This window comes from Phytophthora infestans, genomic scaffold (genome assembly GCF_000142945.1).
Source record: "Phytophthora infestans T30-4 supercont1.12 genomic scaffold, whole genome shotgun sequence".
Classification (NCBI taxonomy): Eukaryota; Oomycota; class Peronosporomycetes; order Peronosporales; family Peronosporaceae; genus Phytophthora; species Phytophthora infestans.
Window position 1 is genome coordinate 1,925,425 of NW_003303747.1, and position 20,618 is coordinate 1,946,042.

Consider the following 20,618-nt stretch of genomic DNA (forward strand, 5'->3'; position numbering starts at 1 on the left):
TCTTCAAAGTCAAACAATTTGTTCGTTGTACAACACATAGGCTTTCTAAACGAATATAACACACAAGCAGTGTTGTATTCATTTACAGCACATATGCCTTATATGCGGGGTAAGACGGTAGTCAGCCTCTCACAAATAAATAAACGCTCAAATGAACGAGGCGGAGCGCTGCGCAAAAAACAAACAAATGGTTATCTTTTTCAGAGCGGAGGTAGTATAAAACTCTGCATTTATCAGGCCAAAAGTAGGATTTTATTTCGTTTCCTCAGCATCGAACAGATCTAGAATCTCGTTCTGGATCTCCACGGCCTTCTCCTCGTTTCCACTCGAGCGATAGGCCTCCGCTAGGTTATGGCGCGCCATGATCGTCTCGTTATGCGCAGAGCCGAGCACTTGTTTCCGCACATTCAGCACGTCTTCGTACAGCTTGATAGCCTCGTCGTACTCTCTCGCTTCCTTCTTGGCAAATGCTAGGTTGGTCTTCGCCAGAGCTGTAAGTGAGCTCTTGGGGCCAACCTTGTTCTCCAGTAGCTCCACCGCCTCAACAAGAGCGGCGAACGCTTTTTCCGACTGCTTGTTCTGCCAGTGGATGACGCCCATGTTGCTCATACTGAGCGCGATGTCGGGATGTCCTGGTTCAAGGATGTTGCGGCGGATCTTGAGCGACTCCTCGAAGCAGTCGAGCGCACGGTGAAGCGCACTCACACGCTCCATACCAGCGCTAGAAATGGCAAGCGCACGATACACCAGACCGAGGTTGTAAAGCGTCGTAGCGAAGGACGCATGCTGCTCGCCCACGCTGGCCTTGTACGTCTGAAGCGCGAACTCGTAGGCCTCCACTGCCTCCTCCATCTGGCCCAGGTTCTTGTACATGAGTGCGATGTTGGTGACTGTGCTAGCGTACACTGGGTGGTTCTCTCCGAAGTGCGATTTGACCAAGTCTCGACACTGCAGACCGGCGTCTAGAGCGGCCTGGTAGTCACCAGAGCTGCAAAGTTCAAACAGTCATAATGCACGTTAGAGAGGTCGGTTAACGACGGGTGAGCTATGCATCAATAGCGATTTTGCGCTGCAATTAGTGCGCAATGATATATACTTGTAAGCATCGCGGATCTCGCGCTGCATGGCAGCGATGTCCTGCTCCACCTGTACGTAACTGGTCTGGGGCTTGTTGTGCAACACCTGCACCGTCCGCTTGGTAGGATCCGAGGTGGTAGAGCTCCAGCGTGCAGATACTGTTTTAGAAGTAGCTCGCAAGGCAGAGGACGTCACGCGGCGGCGTAGCGCAGCCGAAGCCGTCAACAGAACGCGGCGCTGCATTGTGATCAGGTAATTTGGTGGTGTCTTTCTGGTTGGCCGCAAGATGCGTCCTGAATTATGTAGAATACGTAACAAACCAAACCTATTAATAGATTTGTAGGATGGCTCTCTGTCAAGAACTCCAAAAGTGACATGTGAGGTTTTCCTACATGCACGCATTCACGAAGAGATACGAAACGTAAATCACACACACACACATTCATCAGCAGACTGGCTATGTAAGATACAACATCGTGCGTGCGGTGCTGCAAGCACCGGGTGCTTACCACGAATCGGTCATTTGACTTCAACCACACAACTTACCGGGCATCTCCATCCAGTCGTTCATTGCAGTCAACCATTCACACTTCACTTCGCATTCAGAGCCGACTCGCCACCATCATTATGTCGGCACCACGTACTCCGGAATTCCACTTTTCGTCGTATTCCGATCATGTCGAAACTCCACTCGAGAACCAAGGCAACGTCCAGAGTGCTGAGAGCGAAGCACGCGAAGAGACGATGGCCTGTTGGTTGTTTGCACTGGTGGGCATCGGGTTCCTCTTCCCGTTCTCAGCGCTAACTCAGCCTGTCGACTACTGGAAAATGCTTTTTCCCGACTATAACATCGAGTTCGCTATCACCTCCGTCTTCATGTACACGAGTCTGGCATTCCTATCGCTCCTCGTCATGTTCTTCGGGAAGCCACAGTACACTGGCCGCATCGTCGGCGGCTTTGTCGGCCAGTTGACTGTGCTGGTCTTTGTGCCTACGTCGTATTATTTTCTGGCATCTAGCTCAGCCGCTATACTTGGTGCCACGGCAGTAGCAGCTATTGCCACCGCTTTCATCGATAGCTGCGCGATTGCTCTCGTGTCGCATTACCCTCAGCGAGTCCAAGAAAGCTTCCAACTAGGCATCGGACTGAGCGCTCTTATCGGCAGTATCTATCGCGACTTGACCAAGCTTGTGTTCCCGACGGACCAACTCCTGGCGTCGTCGCTTATCTACTTTTACTCGGGTGCGCTCACTATTGCAGTATGCATCGGCGCGTACTACAAGGCAATGAAATTGCAGATCACACAGAAGTACCTCTTAACGGAACGAGACAGCAACGTAGAGCTCATTGAGAAGCGGCAATCTCTGGACGATACCGGTCGTGCACCGACCAAATGGTCCGTTCTAAAGAAGGTTTGGCACTTGGAGCTTCTCATCCTGTGCGTGTACTTGGCAAGTCTGTCGGTCTGGCCACCGCTCGTCACGGAAATTAAGACGTACAACTTCCCGTCGCTGCAGGAAAATGGATGGTGGTCGCTTATTCTTCTTACGATTTTCTCGACTTTCGACTGTGTTGGGCGGTTCGTCGTCAACCACCGCCTCGGACTTAAACCGAGCAACGTTTGGATGCCAATCATCGCTCGATTCATCTTCGTTCCGATTATCATCGGTATCGTCAAAGAGTGGTGGCTCCAGAACGACATTTGCTCAGTGTTGTGCGTTCTACTCCTCGGCTTCGGTAATGGCTACTTGGGTGCCTTGACCATCATCTTTGTGAGCGAGAGCGTACAGCCCGACGAACAACAAATCATCGGCCCCATTACTAGCTTCTTCCTGAATCTAGGACTCGTGCTGGGCTCCACCGTTGGCCTTATCCTGGACTCCGTCATATTAGACTAACTGTGAAATTAGCATGGCAAACTTAAAATTTGACAAGCAAAAACCTAATCAACCTCAGTAATTCATAAACTTATTCATATCATTCGCTTCAATAGTTTCCAAATAATAATCACGACAATCAGCCTGAACATGTTCGTGCGGCTGGGACGTCCTTTGCGTGCCGCGGCCTCCAGGCCCACCAACGTGCGGCGTTTCTCCAAGGCCACGCCCAAGCCGCGCCCCACCGTGCGCCCCACTAAGCAGATGGTGGCCACGGAGCTCAAGGAGGTTGGCAAGCTCATGATTAGCGGCTTGGCAGTAACGTCAGCGCTGATCGCTTCAGGCGGCTTCGTTATCGAGACCGTCAAGACGATGAACCCAATGAGCCCGCCAGGTTTCTTGCTGCAAGTCTCGGGACCTGGCGGTGAACCCACGGACATCCACGTGCAGCGTCTCGGTACTGGTGACGTGACAGTTCTTTTCGATGGCGGCGTGGGGGAGACGTCCTTTGATTGGGACAAAGTGGCCGTCGACGTCGCCAAGTTTGCCACTGTCATCAGTATCGACCGTCCTGGACTCGGCTTTTCCAAGCCTGGAGTGCTGCCTAGAACGTCCAGTCAGATCGTTAAGGAGTACAAACAGGTTCTAGAGAAGCTTAACGTTAACGGGAAGGTGGTTCTGGTGGGCCACGGAGCGGGAGGCTACAACATGAGGCAGTTGGCTCAAGAGCTGAAAGAAACGGTACACGGACCGGAGTGTCAAGGGCTAGTCCTTGTGGACGCACTACAGGAAAATCTTCGTCAGGAACTGGAGAGCGTCTCGGAGGTCGTACACAAGTCGCTAGAGGAGATGGACAGCAACGGCGAGATGGTGCTGCGTCTCTCACGTTTTGGTCTTGTCCGACTGATCAACGTCGTGCAGCACTCCAAGATGGCGGAAAAGTATTCGCCCGTCGCGTTGCCGTTTGTCGAGAGTTTTGCTCCTTCACCGGCCCACCGTGAAGGAGCACTATGTGAGAACCAAGCCATTCCCGAGACAGAGCAGCACTTTCGGGACTCTACTGGCTTGACGCCTTTTGATTTCCCGTGTGTTGTGCTCTCGCACGGGAAGACAGGAATGTTCGACACTATGAAGGTGCAGGCGGGTGTGACTCCGAAGACTCTGGCGGACTTGGAGCGTAAGTGGCTGGATGCGCAGACCAAATTGGCCAATACAGTTAGCAAGCGTAGCGTGCATCTTGTGGTTAGCGACGCTGGTCACTGTATTCACCATGAGAAACCGCAAGAAGTTACCAAGGCGGTCCGTGCCTTAGTGGATGAGATCCACGGTGACGTTCACGAGCACCGCGGTCTGATGTCGCTGACAAAGGAATAAACTGTCGCTACAAGTGTAGAACAACGTGTTACGAGGAGATACAGCAAATAGAATCGATTCTTTCAAACAATCCAGCGTTTGTGCCAGCATTTGATCCACCATGAACATCTCTAAATGTCATGGTTAAGCTTGCAAGAAAATGCTGAAAGCCAGTCGTCGATCTTCTCTATCGTGGACAGCCCCCTTCGCCATGAAGACTGCAATCACGACTGTGTTCGTCTTATCGTTGTTGGCATTGACTGAAGCGGGCTATGTGGACCTGTTCAAGGATGATTATTTTAAAAGAATATACGTGCACGAGTCGAGGTCGTCGTCTGCTATACTTTTTAATGCGTGTACGGTGACAGTCTGCACAACTCCACCACACCCGCTAAGTGGCATGATCTACCCGAACATAGTAAAGATGGAGCGGACGCCAGTATACACTTCCACACTGATTAAGCTGCAAGGGCAAGTACGAAGCGTGGTTGATCAAAACGCAGAGCAAGAAGAAGCTCTACTTCCTCGAGAGCTTCCGACTGGATGAAATAAACGACGCGATATCGTCATTCAAGCGGGGGGGGGGGGGGTGCTGGTGTCTTGAGGGTTTGTGCATCGCCCGAAAGCGCCGTCGTCACAAACGCAACGAACAGTAAACGGTAGTACTGCCAGTGATAACAATCCTGTAACATACTTCTACAGTAGACGGAAAAAATCCCGTATTGTGAACGGTATCCACTTTCAAAAATAGCAATGATAAATCGAAATACCAACACGTACTTCCCAGAGAATTTCCAACTAAACAAAATCAACGATGACGTCTCTTCTTTTAAGGTGATCAGTGCTGGAAGAAATGCTGGCCCGTGCTTGGTTTGCGCACTACAATAGAAACAGCCCCGAGTATCCAGACCAAGGTACTAAAAGTAAATAGAAATGGAATGCAGAATCATCTCCGAATACAAGAGTGCAGTTGTACTAGGACTCCTAATAAAGAGAAAACTGTCTTCTTCCCCGGGTTTACGCATTCTTTCCACCATTGATTGGCCCAGGAATCACTCCCAAATTTCGTGTATTGCCATCACTAGGAATTTGTATCATGGCTACTATTTTTTCTGTCGTTGTGATTGCCACACTGTTGGCTGCGGTTGCTCAAGCTGGTTACGTGGACCTCTATCGTGAGGCGGACTTCAAGTTCAAGCTGGCAACGATGAACGATGTGTTCCTGGACGCATGTTACAGTTTTACTTACAGAAGACTGGAAAACGCGAAAACTTCTGCCAGGTGGAACGAGACGCTCGCATAACGTTTAACACAAGAACAAACTATGATGGCGTCGACGGTTTTTGGTATATTATAATAACACGCAGAGCAGGAATGACAAGTTCTTCCCAGAGAATTTCCGTCTGGACGGCATCAACGACGAAGTTTCGTCTTTCATGGTGCTGAACAAAGGGAAAAATGCGGGATCGATGTACATTTGCCCTTTACCTGAGAGTGGTGAAGCCTCGTACACAGCGACCAGTGATGGTAGCTCTGTAAAAGCTAACGATACGATCAGCCTTCAGCCGGAATAAAAAAAACTTTAACCTTTGTAGTTGTTAATCCAAAACACTGGTTTGTTGTTCGAAAAATTGGCTACGACGCACACGCAACGTTGACAGTGACTTATGGAACCTCCTTGCTTTTGCAAAACCGGTAGCCTTGTGACTCAGACTGATACGTGGAAGTGTCACTGGGACTGGTAGCATCATGGAAACCGAGACAGTAAGAGCGCACTGTCACTTCAACATTTCCTTCCTTCTGCAGTAAAGCCTAACAATGTCGTCACACCTCGCTACTACATTTCTACTGATTACCCTGTGGGCGATTGCAGCTATGTCAGCTCAAGCTATTGGCCACGTGGATCTCTATCAAGACGCTTACTTTAAACACAAGGTCGCCAGGGTCAGGAATGTGCAAAGCGACATATGCTACAATCTGGCATGCCTCGTCACGGACAACGTGGTCACGTCCGTGAAATGGAGTGGTCTCCCCGAGACGGGCAAAGCGTTCAAGAGGGAATCGTCCATCATCCTGTTTTACACCGACCGAGACTGTTTCTCGGACTTCATAGCTTGGCCAGTCAACACTCAAAGCCGAGACGATTTGTACTTCCCTGTAAACTTCCGTCTGGATGGGATCAACGATGCCGTCTCTTCTTTTATGGTGGCAGACGAGTGGGTTGTTAAAGGATACAGGAAAGTCTGCAACGAAGCGGGACTTCTGGACAATTCTACTTCTCTGGGCTACATTATCGGTAGCACACAGGATAGCACATGATCAAAAGAACAGATTAGCTGTAAGACACGAAAAGTCGAACGTGCTAACCCGGCATGTTACAGGCGTTGGCTTTCTTCAAATTCCATTCTGCGATTAATCCACAATTCAGACATCAGACTTATTCGGAGGCATTTTTTTTTTAATTTTGAGCTATTTACTTCATAATCAACTGACAGAAAACTGCAACTATTAAAGACTCCGCTACCATTTTTATTAGCATATTTAATGTCGAGTTGAAAAAAAAAGCAGCATGTATGTGGTTTAAGGGATTCCCATTCAATATATCACTTGCCTTGGGCTAGAGCGGAATGCAGAAAAGAAATCTGGCTGACGATGTAATTGACACTGCCGAGTACTTGGTTCCACCCGCACGTAAGCTTAAACATACGTTCGCATCCTGGAGGTGTGTTTAGATGATATTAGAGCACGCTAGCAGGACACTGCAAATTACATGAACAAAGCACTATACCACGACGGCCAGGGGACACTCTCCTTCAGCGTAATGCTGCTGGATTCACTGCCTTCCGTTGGCTGGAGTTCAGAGGTTGCTTCGGCATCAGCAGGAAGGCCGGCCCCTGCGATCAGAAGGAGAGCAGCAAAGAAGGCGAGCTTAGTCATTGGTCCCAGTTGCTTTAGTAGACTCTTGGTCTTGATCAGGAGAGTTGATGAATGAAAAGTTGGACAGACTAATTTCGAGAGGGGGGCATCCATCGATGTCGACATACTGGGTTTGCCAAAAACAATCTGGTCTAATCCGTAGCCTAACGCGACGCCACAAAGCACGCCATCCAAGATCAATGGGCTTCTGATTGCGACTTTGTAATCAGGGAATGTTCTTTTGCTTCCGTTCAGGCAAAACTCAATAATATTGAATGGTTGATATAATACTTGCTGAAGCCTTCCATAAACGATGGTGAATAAATTTGCTGCATTGACCGACTACTTTAAAATGCTGAGCTTGTCTATTTATGTATTTTACTGTGATACACCTGCAGATTTCTAGATTACGGAGGTTCTCGCTTATCTGAACAGCACAATCACTTCTGGTAAAACCCTGTCAAAAGGTAACTATGCCATTGAGAGCGTCTGTTAGTTAAACTTCTTTTTTTTACACTGTATAATTTTTAACAGAAGGCGAATACAAGGCTATTAGCTTAAAATTAAGTGGCGCTTCATGTTATTAGTAAACGTCACGAAACTATCGTACAATTACATATTCTAGGCCGCATAGCACGTCATGAGCTTATAGACGTTGGCACAACTTTAGCGGTCTGGTGCATCCCTGAGCACTCAAAGAGTGAGTAGCGCTCAAGTTCTAAAACCCAGCTTTTGGCGGCAGGATTGAAAGCACGGCATCCACAAGTGCTACCACCTATCATTAGTTTAGCTTACCTGGACGTGCAAGACTGGTTGCACTTTAATTTCGCCTGGCACGCCCTCATTCACTTTTAAGTTTTCATCGCAGCCCTCACCACAATCCACAGCCATTTCCAATGACACCGATGCAGCAAGGCAGTGTGCTGGTTATCACCGTGGTATTCCTCGTCATGGCAGTTAGCGCAGGTTACGTTGATGTATACACAGACGCAGACTACAAGGGCTACGTTGCACGTACCGAGGACGTAAGAGTTGATTACTGCTACGTCTTGTGCGAGGATTTGAACGACACAATTTCTTCTGCAAAGTGGGATGGACTTCCCGAGAAGACACCTACAGGAGATGATGCCATGATATCGTTCTACGTTAACCGTGACTGCAAGAAGCATAATATCTGGTGGCGCACCAAGACCCAGAGCGATGATGATCTGTACTTTTCCTCAAATTTCAAACTCGACAGGATCAACGACCAGATTTCATACTTCATGGTGTGGAGCACCAAGAAGGTTAAAGGGATCGCCACTATTCAGTGCATTCATGAGGAACTGGGCGCGAAAGAGGTACTCGAGGTCGGGAGCTATAGCAACAACACCGTCGGGTCTGTAGAATCCTGAGCTACCTATTGGATTCGTTTTCTGGTAGATAGATGTATTAAAAAAAATCGACTTCGCTTCTTTTTTAACAGCGGTTGCAATTGAAATTCATCACATATAAGAATACCGGTAAACTAATAAGTATTACATTTTAGTACACTGTACTCAGCATATCACTTTTTTTTCCTTTGCCTTGTAGCCTTTAATGGCTCCATTCTAAAAATGCGAGCTGTGGTGACTTCCGTCGAAATGCAAAACTTCAGGACGGAGATAAGAACAACGTTGTTATCTGTAGAGCTTCTGAAAACTGCCTTCGAACAATCCATTTTTTTTAGAATGGAGCCATTAAAAGCTACAAGGCAAAGGAAAAAAAAGTGATATGCTGAGTATTTTTGTATTCCCTCGCGCGAGACAGTAGCTTTTGTCTAGCCCAAACATGTACAATTTGTTTAGCCGACGGAGCAACTAGTCACTGACCTGAAAAGATGTCCTCGGCAGCTACGTGTGGAAGTCAAACAAGAGAGTCTGGGCTGACGTCACATGATTTATTAAGTCCACTATCCATGGTTTGAGCAACAATAGTGGCACATTTCTCTGGCTCAAAATTCGACATACGAAGAGTAGGCGAGTGGTTCGAACAGGTTCTTAGGGGCAGCTATCATCAGTGGTGATAGCTGGTGATTGACCACTTCTCCATTCGCCTCCTGCTTCCAATTGACAACGTCGTGGCAATGCCCACCCTGCTCACTTTACTCCTCATCACTACGATCTTCATTAACGCTGCAACTGCCGAGTTCTCGGCCGAAATTACATTCTACCGGGACATCAACTACCGATACAATCTTGCGCTGTTTGAATTCACCAAGTCGAATCGCTGCTTCAACTTGGCCTGCGGCGACTACAAAAACGCGATTTCTTCCGTGAAGTGGTCAGGACTCCCAACGTCGGCGTCATACGACGGATCCTCCAACGCGAAAGTGGTGTTCTACGTCAGCTCAAACTGCAGTGGTAAGAGCAAGAGTTACTCGACTTCACTGAGTGGTGTCAAATCGTTTGTAGATGAAGGTATAAACGACGCCATCTCCTCTTTCATGGTACTGGAGTCGTCTGAAAGTGTCGAGAATGGGAGCACTAGTCTGTGCTCGCTGTCGAGAGTTTTAAATGTGGTCGCGAACGGAACAGCTGCCGAACAACGTTAAGCACTGCATTTTCTTTCTTTGAGTTAATGCGTATCTAGCACAACAAAAAATAGCATTATAAAATGTATTTCGTTTAACGACAGCATCGAACTTTCGACTTGATCGAACTGATTGTTGTGCAGTTTCTGAACACGATCCGGATGCCGCAAGGTTTGGATCCAGTAGTTGCTTTCGCGCTCACACTTTTGAAACACCCACTTTAGTTTCTTTGCAATGACCAAGGCGCTTCGGATTGTCCTCAACGCGGCCGTCACAGCTCTTCTCATGGCTGGCGCGTGCAGCACTTCGTACACTATCGATGCTACCCGAAGTGATGAATCCACATTAACTTCGTCTTGGACTGGACAGCTGAAGCTGTACAAGGATACAAATTTCCGATCGTTGCTGATTACATTAAAATTTAACACTGCGAATTAATGCTTTAATCTGGCCTGCGGGGATATCGACGACGCCGTTTCGTCAGCCACGTGGAAGGGATTGCCGCTTCAAGCCTACTTTAATGGCGGCACCACATCGCTGCTCATGTTTTACCGAGGACTCGACTGTACGGGTGTCAGCCAAGGCTGGCCGACTTCGGCCGAAAACGCCGCAGATTTCGGTACTGTTGGGATAAACGACGTGGCATCGTCCTTCATGTTCCTCCAGAGTTACACGGGGGTGCACAACGGGATTCAAAGCATCTGCGACTACAAGATAACAGTCAATTCCTAGTTAGCTGTTCGTATTATGCGTTAATCACCATCGCTTTAACGACAACGCGCTTTATTTTTTGCTTAAACATTTACGAATTGTTTTTTTAAGCGAGAGCTACATCACATGTCAGTCAATGACCAAACTGCCCGACCTAGGAGGCAGGCGCGATGACCATGGAGGGAAGTACATCATCCTGAGAGACATATCCGCCGACAACATCTGATCCGGCCCACATGCAAACGTAGGAGGACGCATTGTCGACAAGCTCCGTCACCGCCTTCACCATGAACGCCGAGATTTGGCCCTTGACTTTGTGGGGGTTAAAGTCGCGAATGCCACCAAAATGGGGCAGTATGATAGCTAACTTGTTTCCTCTGCACTCCGAGTCTTCGTAGAAAACAATGTACGCCTTTCCGGCGATACCCGTTGTGGGGAGTCCGCCCCACCTCGCAGATTCCACCATGTTGTCGAGAAACTCGCAGTCGATATTGTAGCATTGATTTGGGTACCGAATATTGACCGAGAGCAGATGATCGTTGTAGTAAGCGCCGGCATAGAGATCCACAGTACCGTTGATCTTGCTCGTAAATCCAGCCGCACTGACCCAACCGATAACGGATGCCAAAGAACAAACGAAGGCGATGAAGATGAAGCACCAGGGCATTGCGCTGGCCGAATCGACGTGTGATTCTGGGTGAGAAAATTTAAAACTGAGAGTAAATCGAATATTCTTCGACTAGGTGCGTGGGCAGTTGATGCAAGGAAAGTAGTTCTCGAAGCACTGATATAGCAGAGGGAGCATCAGTCGATAGCTACAATAAATATAGAATGAAGGCTGCTCAATTCGTTTTACATGTATTCAGAAAATTAAACCGAACAGCAAAGAAACTCGTTTACCGGTTTGTACTCGGCTTTTTTGTCATTGTCAGCTTCAGACACCGAGCCTCCGTCAACGTCGGCGCCCTTCCACCCGCAAACATTTGCGAATCCATGTCGCCGCTTCCTGGACTCTGACCGCACCATGAAGGATGAAATATTGTTTTTTACTTTTGGAAAAACGAACTCTCGGATCCCACCGTTGTATGGAAGCAGGGAGGACGTCTTGCTTCCTTTGCAGTTTGTGCCAGCGTAGAAGCTGATAAACGCTTTCCCCATCCACCCTGTTGTCGGAAGTCCAGACCACCTCGCTGATGCAGTCAAGTTGTCGATGTTGGTGCAGTTGACGTTGTAGCAACGGTTTGGCATGTAGATGTCGATACTGAGAAGCTTGTGCTTGTAATAGGCGCCGGAGTAGAGCTCGATGTTGCCCTCAAAGCTGATGTAGTCCTGAGCACGACCTTCGCAACGTCTTGTAAAGAAAGTTGCTGCGAAGAAGGCGAGAAAAACAAACACTTGAGGCAAACCCATTTTTCAGCTAATAAGAAGGTAGACGAATGACTCTGATCTCAAGGTTGTCAGCTCAAAACGATAGCGTGGATCTGGGATCTTGTCAAGCTGTATAACTTCTGATTTTCAATGCATACAATTCGAAGTTGTTACATATTCTGTACATGACAGGAGTTCGTTCATCCCCGTAAAGTGGATGACGCTTGATAATAAAACACGATTGATGCTGCAAATTGAGCGAGGAATCATCGATTAAAAATATAGAAGAAAAAAAAACTTTCCGTCCTTTGATGCTGCCAGGGTGGTACACTAAACACAATAGAAACAGCTTAAGTGGAATCGCATTCTTCTAAATTTTTCCTAGACAACACTTGGCTACTGCCTCTTTGACCTAACTCAAAATCATGCACGCTTATCGAACGCTGCCGTTTGTGTTACTCTTCTGCTCTGAGTTCCTTGCAAAGTCGACTTCGGCGTGGTCTGGCTTGGTGACATTCTACGAGGACGTAGAGTTCGATGGCGCCAAGTACGAGTGGAATATCACTGAGACGCAGCTCTGCTACAACCTTGCGTGCTTCGATAATAAAGCCTCATCCGTCAAGTGGGAGGGTCTCCCGAAGATTGGCGGCTTCCACGGCAAGTCGCGCATTGCCTTCTTCACCGGACAAGACTGCAGCGGGAAAAGTCGTAACTGGCCTACCGATGGAGTCGTCAACGGTAAGAAGGACAACTATCCGATGGATTTTAGTCTGGATGGTATCAACGACGCAGTTTCGTCGTTCATTATCTGGGAGGACAACAAGAAGCTCACGAACGGCAAAGAAACGTGCTCGTGGAAATAATTGTAATTGCACACCACTAGTTCTTTATAATCGAAGACGATTTTTTTTAATCATGCTCCATTACCTTTAATTAACTTGTTCTCTATTATTTCATTTTACCAAGGCGGTTCGACGCATATAGAAACGCGGATCCACCTATGTTTTCAGCTGAGTTTATCCAGGAAGGTGCAACACCACTCTGGATTTCACCTCCTCGATACGCCTCACCTCCGTAATGTGGACACTTTTCCTGCGTACTATAGCTCCCATCGGAATCCTTTTCGGCAATTCTGTGTCAGCATGGTACGGGGTCGTCACGTTTCACCGAGATTCGAAGTTTAGTGGTGCATACTGCATTTCCCTGGGGCATCACAGTGTGGCAGCGCTGCTACAGTTTAGGCTGCTTCAACGATAAAGCGTCATCGGTAAAGTGGAAAGGTCTACCCACCACAAAGGCCAAGCACGTATTGCATTTTCCCTGACAAGGAGTGCACTGGAGACAGTCGAGATTGGCCGACGGATGAAGTCATTAATGCCAAGATGGGCAACTACCCCATGTACTTCACTTTGGATGGGATCAACGATGCGATCTCGTCGTTCATGGTATATGGGAGACGAGCAAGAAAGACATAACAGGCCAGGATTTGCCGTGTCCCTGGAGTAAATAGCATTCCGTCCTTGATTCCACGTATTAACCCCTTTATTACCGCGAATTCAGGCCACGAACCGCCTTATTTTACGTCGTAACTTACAGCATACAATTATCTCGGAGTTTGTATTAGTCTGTCTTTTCCACTTGTCTAATCATTAAGATGGGACTATAAGTTATACAGAGGTTTCCGATTTTTACGTCGTAACACTGACGACGTACTTCAGCATCGCTGACTAACAAGTACACAGATACAACTTAGCCGATCATGTGATCGGGATCACAATCCACAAACACAGTTATAAACGGAACTACACAGCACAGCAATCATATGAAACTCAACAAAATGCATTAGTAGCATTGCTAAAAACCGTACGGGAGGCTCACTAGCTCTCTTCTTTCTCCTCAGACAAGATTTCTCGACGTGTCTTCTTTCGCACTCCGGCGGCCTTGGGGGCACGGCGCAGAACGACACGCTTACCTAGGTGACTCGGAATTGACGCGCCACATTCGAAGTCGTCGTGCCACACTTGAAAACACGTTGTATCCGTGCCTCTGCGCGCCTTGGGACAGAGGAAGCACTTTGCATCACCCTGCGAGCAGTCTTCACAGTAGTAAGTAGTCTGGTAGCTCTTCTTCTGCTCACCTCGATAGAGGGAGCACACCTTGCAAGAGCGCTGGCGCCGCTTCTGAACGCCCGATACAATCACCCAATCATCAAGCTGCTTGTGTACGTGGGAAGCGTTGCGGCGGCGCTTTGGCGCGCTTGGAGACGGTGATGGCGCTGCTGTTTTGAAGTCTTCGTCCGTGAGCTGCGTGAGCTGCTTGTGCAGCAACTTGTACCAGTCCACGCGCTTCATTGGGGCGACGCCGTCGAGGCGACAGGCCTCCTTGTGTGTGATGTATGCGTTTACAAGCGCTAAGTCAAACAGACCTAAGAATAGACCCTTATAGTACTTTCGGAACCTGAAAGAAGTCTGGACGGAGAACGTTTGAAGGCGGAGTTGATCATGCACATCAACTCCGCCCATCCAGCGCTGGTAATCGGTCACCAGTTTGGGACAGCTGAACGTCGACTGCCCCACCGTCTTCAGGTTTCTCTTGATGGTATCTTCGGCCATTGACACCCCAGTGGCCAGGTAGTGCACAGGCTTGCGGTCCCACCAGTGGCATGCAACCATGGTGGGCACCGCAACCGACCTTGAGTACGTGAATGACCCGCGCTCTACTGTGGTTGGTCGTGTTTTCCTTCGCTCAACGACGTGCTTGTCGAATCCCAGCCTTGACGTCATGATTGTTCCAATCATGTAGACCGACATCGAAAGTAGTTGAATGGCGAGAGCAACGGAGGTGTAGAATCTGTCGACAACAATGACACGAAATCCGGGGTCGTTCTCATCCAACACAGCCTTCAAATTTCGAATTACAGCGGCTGCTCCTGTCTTGTGGTCAAACGCCTGACTTGCACTTTCATGGTTTTGACGCTTCCCTACATATATCTCGAATCTAAAGTCGTAAGTGACAACATAATGCAAATGTCAGACCATCAAGTCATAACTTACGACTTTGCAACATTTATAAAAAAAATACGCACCTGTGGCAGTAAGCAGACACTGCGTCGCACGTCATAAACATCTTGGTGCCATAACGGTGCGGCTTGTCCGGCATAAACATACGGGTACTGTTACGCTTGGACGTTTGAGGAAGTACACCTTCGTCGAAAGAGATGATTGCAGCCACTATCCACGCAGCTAGGAATGTCATTTGAAGTACGTCAACAACAGCTCGCAGTTTCCACAACTTGTCTCTCTTGTCAGCTGTGTCATTGTTGCAGAAATGTAGATCTCGTAGGATAGAAGTACAGCGATTTCGAGAAATGAAATTGCCAAACCGTCCCGCCGAAAGCGCGCCATCATCGGTCATAGCCCAGTGATCTGAAAACGGACGGGTAGGGCTGAGCATATGAGCTACAAGTAGACCCATGACACAAAGAATCTCGCGCGGTACGTAATCAGGTTCGACTCGTATGCGGCGGCGAACATCCCGTAGCGTTTGACCTGGTACGCTGCGTCCTTCACGAACGAGACGTGCACGCTCTTGGCGCGCCTTTTCCTCGAGGTGTGACCTTTTGTATCTGTTTGTCTCGCTCGTGATGAATGTCCACAGGTTCACCGGCATAAAATAGAATAGCAATTCCAATGGAGAATCCTTTTTAGCACGAAGGGCTTCCACAGGCCTAGCCGCTTGATCCTTCATATCTTTGAACGCGCTATTGTCGGTTTCATACTCGGAGGATGCAGGAGTCCACGCCATCGAACGAAGTGTAATCTGGTTCATGTCTTCGATAGATAGAGAACCCCCCAAGCAATCAATAAATGCTGCATCCATAAGAGGCGCCTCTTCTTCGTCAGATGACACGTCGTCACCAATTTGTCTTTGAACAATATCACTATCATCATCTGATCCAAAGCCATCCGACTCCGAGTCCATGCTCTCATACTCGTCTGCATTGTCCTCGTCCTTCATGATGTTCACGTCCTCTTGTAGCAAGCCACGATCTTCTCTCGAGTTTGTTCGCTCATCGTTTCGTCTCGAGTTTGTTGGTGTCACAGGCTCGACAACAGCACCATTTTGACCGGCGCATAGTGACAGCGCTACATCAGGTTCATCACCGCTCATAGCTCCACAAAATATCTCGTCTATGGTGCTTGCTGCAAGCGCAATACTTGTGTCTATCTGTGACGCCCTTGAGCTCTCATCCTCTATGTGCGGACTTGTGGCGCATAGCGGAAGTTCTGCAGGTGTCTCGCTGTCCTCGCTATCGGATCCAAACAATGCTTCAACGGTGTTCGCTGAGAGAGCAACACTCGTGTCTATCTGAGACGGTGTTACCCTCTCACACTCTGCAGGAACTTCTGGCTCACCTTCTTCACTCTCGTCGTCTCTGTCGTCGCCTGCACCTCCCTCGTCAGCGCCAATGATGCCCTGTTCAAACGCATACTTTACTACCGCATGTTCTCCTTCGCATACACAGCACAGAGCACGTATTAGACACACTCACAATAGACTAACCACATCAGACTTACCGACAAACATGTTCACGCCCTCGATGTGTAGCTCCTTTGCAGCGTTCGGTGGGTAGTACGAGTGCAAATTGGACAGCCGCGTTGGCCTCTTTGACGTCCATCCGACACGCACGAGCTGACGCCATAGATGACCAAAATCCACATCTCGCACGTCGATTCCTGAGAGCGCCTCTGCTTGAGCTTTTGACCGCTTGCTTGTTCTGACCGGCATCTTTGCTTGAGCCCGCAAATTCTGTACTGGTGGAGAACATCCACCGTCCACCAAACGTACGGTCCCCAGATAGTGGGACAGTGAATCCACCTACAGCCTTTTTCTCCCCTGTCGCCCACTACCTTTCCAAGCTTATATTTTTTTTGCAGAGAAACAGACTTGATTAAAGTATGTGATCGTCGCATCTGAGCCATTTCCTGTTTATCTTGACAGTTAAGTCGTAACTTACGACTTAAGGTTTTCACTACGTCGTAAGTTACGACGTTGGTAACCAAGGGGTTAAGTAAGTCCCCTTGATGGCACCAGGTTGCTAAATACAGAATCACGTTCTACTTGATTTGTGTGCTGGCAAAAGCTTTACGATGTTCGTTGCTCATAACCACCAACGAACGTCGTCTATAGTCGGCTGCATTCTCGAGCTTCACCGCGATTAAAAACGTTAAGTTACAGATACAAAAACTAACAGCGCTTCTGCTTCTCTTGGTGGTGTTCGTGTCTGTCCGAGCAACCGATATCTGGTTTTACGACGACGACGACTACGACAAACACAAAACGTTCAAGAGGTTTAACTTCGGGACGGCTCAGCGGTGCTACAGCATCGCTGACTGCTTCAACAACAAAGCCTCTTCAGTGTCATAGATCAACGCTCCGAAGGCTGCTTGGCTCGCTTTCTACGACGATGAAGAGTGTCGAGGCACGCAGTACGTGTCACGGTCAACCCCGTCAGGAGAAATGAAGTTTGCTCCTGTCGGACTTAATAACAAGATCTCGTCCATGCAGTGGGAGTACGCTGCGTTTCCTCTGAAGGGGTTCGTGGACATCTGCAACGATGCCGCCATCCTCACACCAGCTAACACTACCGACGCTAGTGACGCCACGGAGATGAACGAAACAATCGATTATTACTAGCACTGTCGTTAAAATACACACAGCGACAACTAAAATACATGATGTCGTCATCACCGGTATTCCTTTCCTTTTCCTTTCTTACAGGTACGACTTCTCTCACTTGTGATTTTGAATTAACCCACGAATATGCAGCGTAAAACACTGGTAAACATGTTCATGCTCGTTTATCTTACCACCGTCAAGGTCGAATGCATGAAGTTGGTGCTCTACAGCACCCGTGGTGTCACCCGCGAATTCAATATTGATGCGGCAGTGCAGCGGTGCTACAACATCTACGACTGCTTCAAAGGACCGAGCGTGTCGGCAACATGGAACGGCGCAAAAAGCCACACGAATGTGGTCTTTTACAGCAACGCGAATTGCCAGGAAGACAAGGCTGTTGGAAAGGGGACTCCGGAAGGTGCTCTTTACTTCTCCGATGCCAAATTTACCCAAACTGTGGCTGCGTTCATGATTTGGGAGAGCGGCCAGTATGCTACTGGTGGCATTGAAGACGCATGCTATCTGGACGAGCATTCTGCGATGAACGCTACCATCATTTTATAGAAAATGAATAAAAGAAGCATCTGGGTTTGGCCACTATGATTCTGTTCCTTTGTATTTCTGACGAAGTCACCCATTTATTTTGGTGATAAGCCATAGGTAGAGACCGTCCACAAATATTTATGTATTTCAAGTACGAACGATAAAGTACAGAGCAGCCGATCCACCACTTTTAAACCCGACATCTGCGGCCTAATGGACAGTTTTATCAAGATCACGACTTGGTTGTTGGTGGTAGCTGTGTCTGTCGTGTCGGCCAAAATGCATATCTGGGTCTACGGTGGAGCATACTATGATGCAGACCGTTGGTCGATGAAGTTCTCGACGACTCAAAAATGCTACACGTTCAGCTCCTGCTTTGACGAGTACGGTGTTGGGGCTGACTGGGAAGACATCGATGGGTCCGCCGTGGTATTTTACGAGAAGGAGCAATGCCAAGGATCGAAGTTCGTCAGTCGCTCAGTCCCCAAGGGGCAAGTGACGTTTTCATTCAGCGAAGGCGCCAAGTCGTTTATGGTTTGGGCTGACGGGATGTATGCGACAAAAGGCATCGAGCTCGAGTGTCTGGAGCGCGCAACGTTGAACGCAACGAATACGAGTGACTCTTCTTCTGCGTTCGACGATGTTACTCAGCCGAGAAGCGACTTCAGTCTAGACAATGCTTAGCTCATACTTTTAGTTGATCAAAATATTAAGAGTGTGCATATATGTTGCTTAAATATCAAGTGCATCTTCTTCTTCCTTGGTGACTGTGTATGACAAAAAGGCCAGGGTATTGCATTCTAACAATTATTTTACTAGCCTGCTATTAATTAATAGGCTCTATGCGCCTATAGATAGTTTATCAGGAGCTTTAGAAATCAAGAAGAACTTCCGAGATCTTATGCTCACGTTATCGATGGGAGCATCAACAGAACAGTATAGGTAACCAATTTTTAATTCTGCGAACATTTAAAGGTGAAGCTCTCCAGTACTTTAGTCTATGGAATTTCGCGAATCAAGCGAAAAAAACATTAAAAAAAACGTTTTTTATTGGTCTAAACCCCGGTCATTTTGAGCAACACATGGTATCTTGGACTGGAAGTTTTTCCACGCTCGTAGACCTCCTCGGGGAGGAGTAAACAGAATTGGGAGAAGGCTTCGACCGCTCTTTAGCTTAGCATCTTATCAACGACGTAAGAGTTGGTTTTCAGCAGCTCAATCGGCGTGAACCGGCACATTATAGCTCGCTTTTAGAGCATCGTGCCCTTTCCCTCTAACTTCAATGAACATGACTAAAACCGTTGGAATCCGAGTACAGTAATCTTCAGAGTGATTGGCTAGATCTCGGTCTCCATGAGATAGATACGCAATAGCTATAGAATGCTGCAGTCCAACTAACAGCTTTTTGTGAGTTTGTTTTTCGACCCCCTTCTGCGTATTTTTTGCCACCTATATTGCTACGGTGAAGCATGATTTAAGAAAAATATCCACCCCGTTAAATGTGACGTTCATACCAGCTAGATTTCGTAATGAACTTCTAGACCGGATATTGCGTTGTCCAATGACACCAGTTCAATTCGGACCTCTATTCATTTATCATAAGCTCTGTTGTGGTGAAGGCATTCGACGGGAAACCTCTCACTTCTTCATTGTCCTCGCAGTAAACGAGCACCAAAATGACATTTTCGAGCACGATCACGTGTCTATCCTGCTTCATCACACTGATCGTGACTCAAGTGGTGACGGCTTGGTCTGGGTCCGTAACTTTCTATTACAACCGCTGGCACGACAAAGCGGGCGGGACCTACACGTACCATATCGACGACTCGCAGCAGTGTATCAACCTCAGCTGCTTCAATGACCGCGCAACGTCACCCGACTGGAGTGACATTGTCAAGTGGGGGGCCTTTGATGGGAAGTCTCGAATCGCCTTCTACACCGGAAAGGACTGCACTGGCACCGTTTCAGATTGGGACATCAAGCACCCGAACGGGTACCCCGGCAACTTCTTTCTGGACGGAATCGATAAGCAAATATCGTCGTTCATGATCTGGCAGTTCGACAAAAAAGCGAAATCGACCTCGCTGCCGTGTCCATGGGACTTCGAGTGCTGCTTGTGACGCATAATTGTCTTCGGCGAGTCGTTCAAATTAACGTTCAGAAAATTGAGCTGATTTCATTCAGCCCAAGATAATTTTGTTGCTGCTTTTGCGGCATCTAGACTTATCGCAGTCTCTTTTTCTCTCATACAGTAAAAATGCTGAAACTCCTGTTAAAGTGCCTTTTAAAGCATTCAAGCATGATACTAACAGTATGATCTCAGACAATTCATTTTCTGCTATTAAATTACGAAGAAGTAATTAACTAATCTATCAATGTCTTACTAGACCCCCAACGACACATCGATGTAGGAATAAACTAAAGCAACTATTAATAAAGATACCAAAAATGCAATATCTTGGTCTTCTTGTCAAACGAAGTCTAGAAATTTGAAGCCTTTCACTTGATTCTTAGGCAAACTCATGACACCCACTTCATCTTT

The 20,618-nt window shown here is 47.8% G+C and overlaps 8 protein-coding genes across 8 annotated transcripts; 6 read left to right on the forward strand and 2 right to left on the reverse strand.

The window, feature by feature from the left end:
- Positions 1-252: 252 nt before the first annotated feature.
- PITG_08048 (uncharacterized protein) lies at positions 253-1,335 on the reverse strand (the record flags this gene model as incomplete). Its single annotated transcript, XM_002904191.1, has 2 exons — positions 253-988; positions 1,097-1,335. 2 exons carry the CDS (start codon positions 1,318-1,320, stop codon positions 253-255), a joined length of 960 nt encoding a protein of 319 aa, XP_002904237.1.
- A 369-nt stretch (positions 1,336-1,704) lies between these two features.
- PITG_08049 (Equilibrative Nucleoside Transporter (ENT) Family) lies at positions 1,705-6,627 on the forward strand (the record flags this gene model as incomplete). The annotated part of the gene is made up of 6 exons (XM_002904192.1): positions 1,705-2,792; positions 3,072-4,282; positions 4,509-4,664; positions 5,151-5,222; positions 5,701-5,835; positions 6,182-6,627. The coding sequence occupies 6 exons, from the start codon at positions 1,705-1,707 to the stop codon at positions 6,625-6,627; spliced, it is 3,108 nt and encodes a 1,035-aa protein (XP_002904238.1).
- A 1,493-nt stretch (positions 6,628-8,120) lies between these two features.
- Positions 8,121-9,854, forward strand: PITG_08050 (uncharacterized protein; the record flags this gene model as incomplete). Its single annotated transcript, XM_002904193.1, has 2 exons — positions 8,121-8,573; positions 9,272-9,854. The coding sequence occupies 2 exons, from the start codon at positions 8,121-8,123 to the stop codon at positions 9,794-9,796; spliced, it is 978 nt and encodes a 325-aa protein (XP_002904239.1).
- A 1,480-nt stretch (positions 9,855-11,334) lies between these two features.
- Positions 11,335-11,908, reverse strand: PITG_08051 (uncharacterized protein; the record flags this gene model as incomplete). Its single annotated transcript, XM_002904194.1, has 1 exon — positions 11,335-11,908. The coding sequence occupies one exon, from the start codon at positions 11,732-11,734 to the stop codon at positions 11,357-11,359; it is 378 nt and encodes a 125-aa protein (XP_002904240.1).
- A 371-nt stretch (positions 11,909-12,279) lies between these two features.
- On the forward strand, positions 12,280-12,717 carry PITG_08052 (uncharacterized protein; the record flags this gene model as incomplete). Its single annotated transcript, XM_002904195.1, has 1 exon — positions 12,280-12,717. The coding sequence occupies one exon, from the start codon at positions 12,280-12,282 to the stop codon at positions 12,715-12,717; it is 438 nt and encodes a 145-aa protein (XP_002904241.1).
- A 4,960-nt stretch (positions 12,718-17,677) lies between these two features.
- On the forward strand, positions 17,678-18,097 carry PITG_08053 (uncharacterized protein; the record flags this gene model as incomplete). Its single annotated transcript, XM_002904196.1, has 1 exon — positions 17,678-18,097. One exon carries the CDS (start codon positions 17,678-17,680, stop codon positions 18,095-18,097), a length of 420 nt encoding a protein of 139 aa, XP_002904242.1.
- Positions 18,098-18,406: 309 nt separating this feature from the next.
- PITG_08054 (uncharacterized protein) lies at positions 18,407-18,760 on the forward strand (the record flags this gene model as incomplete). The annotated part of the gene is made up of 1 exon (XM_002904197.1): positions 18,407-18,760. The coding sequence occupies one exon, from the start codon at positions 18,407-18,409 to the stop codon at positions 18,758-18,760; it is 354 nt and encodes a 117-aa protein (XP_002904243.1).
- Positions 18,761-19,752: 992 nt separating this feature from the next.
- Positions 19,753-20,196, forward strand: PITG_08055 (uncharacterized protein; the record flags this gene model as incomplete). The annotated part of the gene is made up of 1 exon (XM_002904198.1): positions 19,753-20,196. The coding sequence occupies one exon, from the start codon at positions 19,753-19,755 to the stop codon at positions 20,194-20,196; it is 444 nt and encodes a 147-aa protein (XP_002904244.1).
- Between the last annotated feature and the right edge of the window lie 422 nt (positions 20,197-20,618).